This window comes from Battus philenor, unplaced genomic scaffold, assembly GCF_028537555.1.
Source record: "Battus philenor isolate CCGP_79_NKW_IND1 unplaced genomic scaffold, ilBatPhil1.0.hap1 SCAF_11, whole genome shotgun sequence".
Taxonomy (NCBI): domain Eukaryota; kingdom Metazoa; phylum Arthropoda; class Insecta; order Lepidoptera; family Papilionidae; genus Battus; species Battus philenor.
In genome coordinates this window covers 13,961,425-13,974,294 of record NW_027181673.1, presented here as the reverse complement: position 1 = coordinate 13,974,294, position 12,870 = coordinate 13,961,425, and the positions used below count along the sequence as shown (strand labels likewise).

General features: G+C 32.8%; 1 protein-coding gene and 1 non-coding gene across 2 annotated transcripts in view; one reads left to right on the top strand and one right to left on the bottom strand.

Moving 5' to 3' along the window:
• slpr (slipper) overlaps positions 1 to 9,089 on the bottom strand; it is a 94,840-nt gene extending 85,751 nt beyond the window's left edge. Inside the window, exon 1 of the mRNA XM_068772495.1 lies at positions 8,094 to 9,089. Within this exon, the coding sequence (XP_068628596.1) occupies positions 8,094 to 8,772 (679 nt within the window). The 5' untranslated portion in view covers positions 8,773 to 9,089. The remainder of the gene's footprint in view (positions 1 to 8,093) is intronic.
• A 1,238-nt stretch (positions 9,090 to 10,327) lies between these two features.
• TRNAQ-UUG (transfer RNA glutamine (anticodon UUG)) lies at positions 10,328 to 10,399 on the top strand. Its single transcript has one exon. It is a non-coding gene; the product is annotated as a tRNA-Gln (tRNA).
• The last annotated feature ends 2,471 nt before the right edge of the window (positions 10,400 to 12,870 follow it).

Here is a 12,870-nt window from a genome sequence, read left to right as displayed (position 1 = left end):
TATGCATCGCCCACTGTAGATCATACCATATGTAATATAAATAAACAGTTTACGTCTGTGTCTTCTGGACAGGGTATGCTTTAAATGTCTCCGGAGGAATTGCTACATAGGTGGCTAACATACAAGTACAGTATCCGGCGATAAATATTGCACATCGACTTTTGGAAAGAGACATTCGGCTTATTTCGGCTTCGTAGAGCGTTATCTCTGTCGCACGACTGACAAAACGTCATATAGGTAGTAGATGTGATTTATCGCAGAGTATTGAAACAGATAATGTCGAGAAACGTAAGTGAGGGTAGAGAGAAATCAGCTCCAAGTGTACGCGGCATAATCCCGTGTCCGCCAAAAAAGGAGTCGCCGAATTAACGCTAATTGAACACGAGAGCGGTGCGTATGTACACCCTGAACTTTGCTCCCGCACACTTGCGCGCGCCGCGAGGAAAATATCTCGCATACACAGAATGGCACATTGGTTATATGTGTAGAGGATTTGAAATGGGTGAACGTATATCTCATTTGCTCTAAGTAATATATAATTCAGAAATAATATCGTAACGATAATAAAGTTAGACCAAAAGCGTTTTATAAATTCATATTGCTATATAACTTCGTGTATAGAAATTTTTGAAAAAAAATCAATAAACGCAACATTTTTCAGAGTAATCATACAGGTTGATTGAAAATAGGTGTAAAATCTTTATAGTTCTATTAAGTTTTTACACGTATAAACGATCACTCTATATACACATCAATTTCATACCGGTAAGTACTACATGAGAAAAGTGTAATTTTTAGAAAATTGATAAGGGCTGCACGCTGTATTAAAATACTAAATAATATTTACTGTCATTCTTTCTCTTTTTAGCATAGTTCTCTTTGTTTCTTTTTTTTTGAAAATGGAATATACACACACACATATATAAATATCATGTTAGTACATCAATTACTATTGCAAAATCAGTGATTTGTGTGATTTTTTCAACAGCAAATTTTTTAAAAAGTATAAAAGGTAATAGATACGAAATCTAATTTTGAGGCGCAGTTTATTTCAAAGTACGGTTTACGCACTTTATCTACAAACATCTACCTTACGTAACAATTTAAAAAAAAAAGTTCCAATACACATCTTTGTTACATTAATAATAAATATTACAAAATAATGTCTAGTAAGCCAGTTTTTCCCACATTAAACGTACAATTTTATCAAATGACTATAACGAGACGATAATGCCGGGTGAGTAATGATTTCACTGCGCTCCAGGGAAATGCTGTGATCACTCTGAGATGACAGGAAGCTTTCAGCTGATTGGATAAGAGCTGAAAGGGTTGGCACCCTCCGAATACCACTGCAGGGGTGCCCTATTACGACCTAAGACGTAGATGTGCTGTATATAAACACAAGACGCATATATTAATGGAATAACATGTTTTGGTAGGTTGTATATTTATATTTTTTTATTTCTATAAAGCAATTGTCACTGAAATTGAATCACAAGTTACATATTAGCTAAGAAGAATAAGTTTTTTTTCAACACAGTGTTAAAGTGTGTTGTAAAAAAGTAATAATAATAAATTGTTTTTTAAAAAAAAGTAAAAATATTGTTGTAAAAAAATTTTCAAAATCAAACTATTGCAGTATAAATTTTCCAATAGATAGAATACACACGTTAAGATAAAAATAAATAAATGATCCAAAAGTTATGATAGATAATGATATGTGTATAAAATATGTAATATAATTTTTGCTTTACGTTAATTTATTGGACAGCCTGTACACTAGGTATATATATGTATAATAAAATTCCACAAGTCTTAGTTCAGATCTGCCACTGGAGAGATTTAATATATATAAGATAAAAAAAAATACTATTAGAAAAAAATATATTATTCTATCCGAGAATACTATACTGGTGTTAATGCATGGAATTAATTGTCGATGCTCACTCAGGAAGCTAATTATTGTCAAACACTATTAAAAACTTATTTATACAGAGCAACTGTTGAGTTTCTCTTCTGAACGGAACTACCTTCCAAGCCATTGGTAGCTTCTTGTATGGACAACAATGCCAACATTTTATGTTCATTGACAGTTCAAAAGTACTTGTAACAAACTATTCAAATAAAGAATACATATTTTGATTCCCATACACAGACGAAATGATTATTTTAAAGTGAAAATGCAGATACCAGCAAGGAATCATTTGGTATTCATCACCATATATATCATTATTATTCTTCGCTATCAAAGTTTTTCTTTAAATTATAACACAGTAACACTGACACTATAGCTTCTCGAAACTGTCATAATGGCATAATTCCAAAACAAGTAACATATTTTATTATTAATAGCAAATAAGGATTTGAACCTGATATCATGAATTAACCTCAAGTACACAATTACATGACATAAGAATGCTTAGCGGGTACATTTTCCTTGTAGGGTACATAATACAGGCATAATTATGTTTTAATTAAGTACCTAATGTCAATATAGAGGCATTAGTACATGTTATGGTATAAGAGGCTTGTAGAATAAAAGCTAAAAGGTTTATTTCCCAAAATTACTTTAAAAAATATGTAATATTGTGAATATCATATTGCCTATAATGTTCAATATAAAACTATTACTATTCATGGTAATATTTTATAATTACATTGGTCATGGGCTGTGACCTGGTGAAATATTAAGGACTGTCACAGGCTTTTTAAGCAATATTGGCAAGATTTTTTAAAATTAGGTTAAGTAGAAGGGCATCTGGTTAGAAATAGTGAATTCTAATGTGTTGCAAGGCAGCGACTCCAAGTTTAATATAATGGCCATTACCCAGTACCTTACCCAGCCCCTCTTATATCTATGAACCTATCAATGGCATCCACCAGTCCAAACAGGAAAAATTAGAAAAAAAGCTTGTTATTATATTGAAGTACAATAAGTCATGCAATATGGCAGGAGCATTTTTCGAAAAACTATAAAACACTTTAATAATTTTTAAAAACATAAACAATTCTTTTATATTTTAATAAGTAAATTAGCCATTAAATTGAAATATACTTTCCACAGAAAGCTTACACTATAAATTAAGATAAATACAATATAACAGTTGTCCCAAAGGATAACAATTCTTTATGTGTAAATAATTGTCAGCAATAAGTTTATATTGATGATCTTAAACTCAATTACAAGTACTAAATAATTACACAACAACCATTTAAAACATAATGGCAGTAATTTTAATGAGATTTAGATTACAAGCAACAATGCAATCAGTGCCAATATTTTGTTATAAGTTCAAATGGTATTGTGTGTGGGTGTAGAGCATTTTAAAAGCTCATGCAATGTGGGCGGAACAATGTGAAGTACTGTTACATAACTGCCCTTATGGAGATTGTTGATATGGACAAAGGTTATGAGTATTTATTAATATAATCTAAACAATAAAATGAAACATAAGTTAAAATACTCAGAGACTTATTGTTTATCTGTTGTTCACACATTATTTTCAGGATATATCACAATAAACAATTGTTTTTGTTTATTGTGGACACCTAATACACCAGACTCTCGCTTAAAAGGCAAATGTGTTAAAAAATACAAGTTATTTAAGGTAAACCTGGGGATGTGTTCACCAACTTAATTGATATCAGAAAGGTATTTATAAAATTAGAAAAATATATTTGTAACAAGTATGTATTAGTGCACACTGAAAATTTAATCCAGTAGTACAACACATAAAAATTAATTTTGCAACTATTCAGATACTTGAAAAAAGTGGTCCAAAATCAGGTGTTAGGGTTTTCCTGCAATTTTGTTTTGCTGCTGTATAGAATATGTTTCTGTAAGCACTGCAAAGCAAAAAATTCGTTTTTGTTTTGTGATTTCCTAAGAGTAAAAAATGGCAATTCATTTTCTTATATCTATTAAGGGCATATTTCAAAACTGTGTAAAGAAAGATTTGGATTTATATTCTTAAATATTAAATAATTTAGGAGTGGATCAAACATCAAGAGGTAACAACCTTAAAGTGCTTTGCTAGTTTGTGAACTACTGTATCAAATAACCTAGATATAACAGCCTTAAAATACTAATCCCACTATCTGGATTTACTGCTGTGATCCAAATTTTAAAATTCAATTCATTTAAAACACCAGGACCATTAGGAAGGCAGGTAAATTTTTTTTCTAGGTTGGTAAGACTGTCCACAAGATTTGTCAAGCGTCTGTTTGTCAAAAACCTTATCACAGATGTTGTCCAATGTTTGAATTTTGTTAAAGACATCTACTCTGGATTGGTGCCAAAATTGCTCAATTTTTGAAAAAAAAAAGCGTCATAAACTCAGTTTGTTTTGCAACCACCGGATTCGTGTGATTTGGCCCCATGTGACTACCAGCTATTCAGCAAAGTCAAAAGGCTAATGTAGGGACGCCGTTTCCGCATGTTTTCCTCAGATAAGAACCGAATCGAAGATCTTGAAGGTTATACTGGTAAAAGACTATTCTGACCATTTCAAAGGATTAGCTTTAATCGTAGTATGATGTATAAAGTTAGCTGAATTCAATGTCAAGCTATATTTCTAGAGATCATCACCTCAAGGAATAAAGCCTTCTTTTGGAGATACCAAAGTTTATAGTAGTAATTGCAGTAGCTTGTAGAACAATACTGCAAAGTGGTGCAATGTTACTAGAAACACGGTAAATATTTAATGTTATAAATACTCCTTTATCAAAGTCTAACCCAGAAAATGGGTATTGAAATTTTCATTATAAATAAATGAGAGAAAGTAATGAACTAGTTTGTGGATACATTATCAGTTGGTGTAAACAGATAAAGTAAATTTAAGCAGGACATGAAACTTGAAGTGGTATAACAGGTTCTTACAGAGCTCAATTGTATTGTAACTCACCTAAAATGAAGAAATATTAATCATTTGACTTTTTCAATGTTTCAAATGATTTTATCTACTCTGTTACCATATATGATTAGTTACATATTTTTCTGATTATTTAGTATTAAATTCTTGCAAGACAGTATTTTCAATATATAGCTTTCCTTTACTTCAATTTTATAATTTAGGTAAAAACATGAAAGTAATAGTAGTTTAGTATCATTACTGCAGAATTCAGACTAAATAAATATGTATAAACATGAACAGATGCAGCATGACATTTCAGTATGCGCACAGCACGAAACTGGTCATTGAAGCAACCTTTGGAGGAGGCCTATGTGGGTGTGTATTAGCTGACATGTAGATGAAACATATAGTAGCATTTATATATACTTGTGAGATGTAGTCTTCTAACATAGTAATAAGCTCTCATATAGTAAACACTTAAAGGCTTTAAGTAATAGAAGATTTTATGGTCTTATTAGTAAATTAATTCCTATTAACAGTAGTTTTAATATTTGATTTCATTAAAAACTGTTGAAAATAATATTAAACCTAATTCTTGGCCACAAAACCTGTAACCTTGTACATATATCTAATGCATTAATTCAACTAATTTGTGGCTTTATATCAAGGTTATATATAAACAGTGTTTGCAGATGTTTGTGGATCAATTAAATTGAGGAAGTGGTCAAATGTTATTAAATCATAAATAAATAGATGGCAGGAGTGTTATATTTCATTTTATTTTAAAGTACATAGTATAAATATATGATAACAAAATAAGGATTGTATGAGATGTATATCTAATTGTACTCCCATAAAGGAACTTCTATACAGAATTTAGAATATCAAGTAAAATTGATATTATAACATATAATTTGTTTATATATATGTAAGTTTAGAACACATTAACTACCCATTATTTATACTTTTTCTGTTTTACAGCATGTGTCTGTCAGGAAGAATTTGCCCCATGTGAAAAGAAATCCCAAAGGTACTTTTTTCTTTACTATTAAGAAACACAATATATATATATATATATATATTTTTAGTGTGTACAATAAAATATTTTTTAAAGGATGTATAAAAACCATTTTAAGAAATGAGTTTCATTTGTTACATCACCTGTAGAATATTAGTAAAATTGGTTGACATATGCCAGAATTAAAAGAGCTGAACTCAATTTTAAATGGTATTATAAATTTTCTTGTTACAACTGTGTGGAACAGTAACTAGCAGATAAAGTGGTGCCATACACTTCAGACACACTGATCAAGCGGGTTCCAATTATCTATCCATCCATGGTGACATTGAAAACCATTATCAGTGCTTCAGCAGTTATCATGTTGGAATGCAACAAAGAATTTCCTGTTATTGATAATCTGAAGTGAGGTACAGACACTTATCTTGATTGTTTCAAGGATATCTGTACAATGAAAAGTATATATAATGTTTTCGGGTCAATGACTTTTGCTGTTTTTGATAACATTATAATATCTGTCTGAAAGAATTCATTGACATGTGCTATTTCCATTTAAACCTAAAGAAAACAGCTGGATATAAAACTCAGATGCATGTACTGGCTAGTGGGATTCAAGTCAAAACTACCTGAAAGCAAGTTGGCCATCTATAAAACCATCCTAAAACCAATCTCAACCTATGGAGTACAGATTGCAATAGCAATATTGAAATGCTGGAGATATTTCAGACGAAAACTGACAGTCATGTTGAATATACCCAGCAATGTGAGCACCAAATTTATATATGAGGACATAAAGATACATACCATGAAACAGGAGATCACAAGACATAACAGAAATCACCAGATGAGAATGCTAACACATGTGAACAAAATGGCATCAAAGCTGGATGGCACAGGAAGTGTCACAATTTCTCTGACTAAATGTCATAGTTTACCTACACAGGCAATGAGATTTAACAGAAAATGACAGGAATACACATCTAATACTCTAAACTCAAAATTGATATATTACCGATCACCAGGTCGTAGAAAGTAAAAAAAAAAAACCTTATTATTTACTGGGATATTTTAACAAATTGTAGGTACCTCACATTTTAAGTCATTATTAGTTGATTAGTAGGAAACTAATGTAAACATAAGGGGGAGTACTACTTGTTCCAAAATGGAGGAAATCTTGATTCTTGGGTGACATCCAAGACTTGTGAATTATTAATAATAAAATCTCCAATATTTTCTTCAAAAACTATAGCAGTAGTGGAAGTAAAAGCTGCTTATTTTATTTTTCTTTACATTCACAGAATAAATTTCTTCTTAAAAGATTTTTACTGAATCTATTCTAACATGAGTTTTCCATCCACTAACAGGTTAAATAAAGAATGATCTTTCATTTCTTAAAAAGCCTTCAGATTTGAACTGAATAAGTCTTCGCAGCTCAATTTTTTTAACTAAGTGAAAAATTTTATTATTCTCTGTAGAAGAATCTTTATTTTAAACCACAGACATGCACTACAAGGCCCAGGCATTTCCTAATTGTAATTATGGTGAAGTATACCATAATTGCCACACTTGGCAGCCTGGTTGTCATTCAGAGTGTAGAGGAATGTTATGGTGTAATTAGAAGTTGAAGAAAGTTGCCATAAAACACTATGTAGCAAACTAAATTACTACTGATAAGTATGCCTAATGAATTAGGTGATTATGTGGACATGTTTTTCATGATATCAATATCAGTCTCAAAAAAGGCAATCCAAGTCTATTATAAACAAAGATATATTATTTTCACAAAGTTATGCAAGGAGAAAGCAGTATATTATATTAGAAATATTATGATTTTTTGGCCAAAAAATAAATTGGGGATGATTAATTTTTCACTATATTGTAATTTTTTAACAGTTTAATGGTTTAATAAGCTACAGAGTAAGTCAATGTACATAACCTTCAAGTTCCAAGAGTGTATAATTTAGATATAGTTCATTTTTTAAAATCTCATTTGATATATGGCATAACCTATATAATGGTGATCTTAAAGACACCTTTATTATTCTTCACTCAGAGGGTTTTTAGTTCATTTCTTTAGTTCCAGGTACACAGGTACAATCTTTGTTTTTGTTTGTAGCCTGTAGAACATTTTAATGTAGTTTTTAAATAAATGGGCCACAATTCAAAGCCACTTGATTATTATTCTTAAGTTCAGAGTATCACTAAGAATATGCAGTACTCACCGTTTGAACTCTTGAGGTCCCGATGTATGAGCGATATGGGCGCGTTGACGTGGAGGTAGGCCATGCCACGAGCCACCTGTATCGCCCAGTCGACCAGGATGCCCGGTCGGATCTTGCGCCCCGACAGCACTCTGTTGAGCGGGCCGCCGCGTGCATATTCCATCACCAAACACAGATTAGGCTCCTCCAAACAGACACCTTTCAACGACACTATGTTATCATGCTGCAGCATCCAAAACAGTTTCGCCTCCTGCAGCACACTCTCCTTGATCACTTCGATATCCTCGTTCGCGTCCTGGCGCGCCGCCTTCACCGCCACCACCTCATCGTTCCAGTAGCCGCGGTACACTTTGCCGAAGCCGCCCACGCCGATCACCTCCTCCAACTTAAGCTCCGTGAACGACACTCGCGGCGGGTCTACGTCCCCGATCACCGACGACACTGCCAGGGGGTCTTCCTCCGTGACATAGACCGCGGGGAAAATACCGACTCGATCGCCGATCTTGCCCGTCCACCAGCCCTCGTCGCCGGAGATGTTCGCGTCCTTGGACAAGACCTCGACGATCTCCCCGCGGCGCAGCGACAGCTCGTCTTCGCCCTGCGCGACGTAGTCGTAGACGGCGGTGAACAGAGCCAGCGGCGGGCGTCGCTCGTCCGCCGCCATGGCGCGCGGCGGCATCACCCCGGGCGCGCCGCCATCGCGCCCCGCGCTCAGCGACAGCGCTGCGCCCTCTGCCGCCGCCCACCTTCGCACATAACTACTGGACGCCTGCGGTTACGATCACCGTGTTATTCCGCCATCTTTGTTTCTCACATCGATCATGGCGGTGTTGTGGCGAGTGGAAAGCGGCGGCGATTCGCCCGGTCGACGACGTACAGCCTTAAGTCGTTTTCGTTCAACTAAAACACGCGTCTACTTCGCTGCGGTGATCTTAATTATTCTCCATTCATCTATCACGTTAACCGATAGACGGACGAAATGACAACCATACCACAGCGAAGTCAGTGACAAACTGTCATACGATGCAACTTCATAATTTCATTTTTTTTAAATGTCTTATCCATTTAGACTGTTGTTTTTGAATACATTCTTAGCCTTATCCATAGTCAAGCAAGGTTTAATGATAAATTTAATCAGACAATCACACAGAATCTCAAATTATTTCTACGATATTATATTTAATTTTTAAAGATCTTCGAATCTGGTAACATTTTTGCTACTAAGACAAAAAAATTGCTGTAGATGGCGCTTTTGTGGTAAACAATGTTCTGAAATGTTTTTCATGACATCTAGTGATATATCACATGTAACAATTTTGATTATAACACATTAACTTAACAATCAAAAAGTATTTTGTTTTATTTTAAATTAAAATCACATAAATTTATTGTAATATAAGTTTTTGACTTTTTCGAGTTTTTGAAGCAGAAACAATAAAATATTTGTCTACTAAAAATGTTTGTTTTTAAGAGTTCAAACTTATTTTTGTTTTGAAAAAAATGTAGATGGTATTAGTGGTTAAATTAAAAAAATTGAATAGTAATATCCATTATAAAAACCAAGCCATCAACTATATTTTTTGGAAAATATGTTAGCAAAATAAATGTAACATTTCTAAAATTATATATGCACAACTTACAGATAAATATTTGATATATACGACATAAAAGAAATTTATGAAATATACTAAGACGATGGTATATTAATTTCATTTTAGAATATGCGAAAAACTTATTAAATATTTGATATATAGCTGTATTTACTGTAAATTAAGCTTTAATTGGTGTCACTATAAAAACAGCTTACAAATATGGTGTAAGTATATTCTTATATATGTATACATATGTATACATTGCTAGATATACGCTTTAAATAGAAATTTAAGCGGATGAAGATTTTTGTAATAATTATTGGAATACATATTCCTTTATATAATATGTAGTTATAGTCAACATATGAGTTCGTATATTCTTATCAGATTCTTTGTTATTTATTCAGATGTAAATTATATACTTTAATGTTTTTTTCAGTGTAATTTAGACGTATTCTTTAATCAATAAATTGTATATTATTTTAAAACTTATTTAATGTATTCTAACGTGTATAATAAAGAATATAAAATAAAATAAATAAATAAAGTTATTTAAAATATAAGTTATCATTACATTTTATAATAAAATTATATGTTAAGGTAATTTATTTTTAATACTTTAATTTCAATTTTGTAATGGCCGGTCCCATGGTGTAATGGTTAGCACTCTGGACTTTGAATCCAGCGATCCGAGTTCAAATCTCGGTGGGACCTGAATTCGACTTTTTTTTCGTAATTTGTTACTTTTTTTTTTTAAATAAACCTTAAAACATTTATGGATTATCAGTTTTATATATTTTTAACAATTTTACGAGGTTTATAGTACTGCGGAGCGTTTTAACTTCGGATCTCGTAGGGATGCTGGGTAGGGAGCATTATTGATCGCGTTAAAGTGGGATGGCTGTATTCATTCGCGGCGAACACCCGGTCCGCGGACGTGAGGCCGCCTCGCAACACTCGAAAACACTCACGAGAGCGTTCGTAGCTCGCTGACATCACACACATTTGCCAAAATAATGGCAATACCGTAATTGTAATGAGTAAACAGTGGCCGAAGCCCTGTAACACGGCCGGGCACCGGCGGCCAGTGTTCGCGACGTAAAAATGTGACATTCCGTAGTGTAACAGATCCCATTAACACTGTTCTTTCACGTTAAACAATAACTTCACTATTGTGTCAGTGGTAATCGATGCTCGACGTGACTGTATCTCGTTGAAGCACCAGCGAACTTTTCACGGGATGGATCCACAGCCAGTGTTTCCGCCAAAATGTACAAATCAGCAGTTACCAGGAGATTTATAAGTGGTCTTGGCGGAAGCGCTGGTTGTAACACTCTATTGAACGCTAAAAAGGTGCGGTGGTGTTAAAAATGAATTCTTTCAACCCTCCAACCACTCAAATAAACTCTATAGACAAAATGACAACTGTGAAGTGTAAGTCCGTGGATTTAGAGGGATACGTTATTATTGTGGTTCAAACTAAGGATAATAAAATCAAATTATACGGTGAGTCCTTTATCTAGGATATACCATTAAGATAATATTCGTGGAAACATCTGGAAAATATTTAACACAAGTTTTCATTCATATTTGGAGGTTATTTTTCTGAATGTTTTCACGACATGTTACAGAACCGTATTCTTCTTAATTATTTTAACGATATTAATTCGTATAAAACTTCTTACATAAATAATAAATGTTTATTATTATAATCTATTTTTAATAGTATAAACTTCGAGATAAATTATAGAAATACATTCTACACCATATTCTTCCCCCAAAATAAAGTCAAATATTGAATTAGCGTAATTGTCTGTCAAATTATATCATAAATACTTCAATTATTGTTACACCTGAAATTGTCAAAAATTAAAATTATCGAAGTGACAATATAATAATTGGTTTTAATAATAAAACACCTCTAACCAAATATCTAGACATATACAGAATAATTGTAATATAGGCGAATGTTTAGCTAATTAGTCATATTATTTAATAACTAAGGTATTTGATATATGTCATGGAAGTCATTGATATATCTGGTTATTACGTCTAAGCACATTCTAGAAGGGAGGCTCAATTTGTCACACCTCAAGAATATCAGACATATTCTACATGGCCGTCGTTGCTTCCATATGTTATAGTCCATCATCGCATGGATCGAAAGTTTGCTATCATAAGGGTGTATAAAATCTTGACGATATACAGGATGATTGGTTCTAAGGAAGACCTTTAAAGGTGTGAATGTTAAGCTCATTTGCTATTACGGTGTAATACTCCTTCAAAAATATCAATGATTTTAGAAATAAAGAACGTAATGATAATATAGTAAAAGAGTTTTCAAAATTCGAGTTATTATCTAATATATAAAATTCTCGTGTCACGGTGTTCGAACTTGAACTCCTCCGAAACGGCTTGACCGATTTTTACCAAATTTTACATGCGTATTCAGTATGTCTGAGAATCGGCTACTGTCTATTTTCCATACCCCTAAGTGATAAGGGTGGTCCACCCCTAAATTTTATTTTTAATTATTTTGACAATTTTTTTGATTTTTATTTTATTATGATACAGCATACAAAAATACATACAAACCTAAATTTTCACCCCTCTACGATCAACCCTTATCTTACATTTGTTAATTGAAACTTTAATTTTTTTTGCAAAACAACGTTTGCGGGATCAGCTAGTTACATATAAAAATTAATTATTGTTAACTAACTGTCAATGCAGTCTTTGTACTACCAGGAGTTCATGGCTTTACGTATATGTAAAAAATAAATTAACGTAAAATATTTCTTTTATCTTATTATCTTATTCTTTCTATATGTTTTCATAAAACACACACACATAACTTACTTTTCATTGTAATTTGAATTTTGTAAGATTTTCTAGTGATTTACAAAAAGCAACACACAATACAAATATGTATTTATTCTTTTTTTATCCCCTATGTGCAAAGCTTTTGACTTCTGTCACGCCTGATCTTAGGGGATGAGATGATCGTAGACCTTCTACGATGTTCCATGCTTGCCTAGAAGAAACCTATTCACTCTTGTCTTAAAGACACCTAAGTTATAATTGTCTGGGAAAAATCAAATCACTTCTTGGCTGTTCGCACTTTACAAGTATAAGCAAAACACTTGCAGGTGGAAGGAATTTCAACCGTGTACGAATGTCGTGTA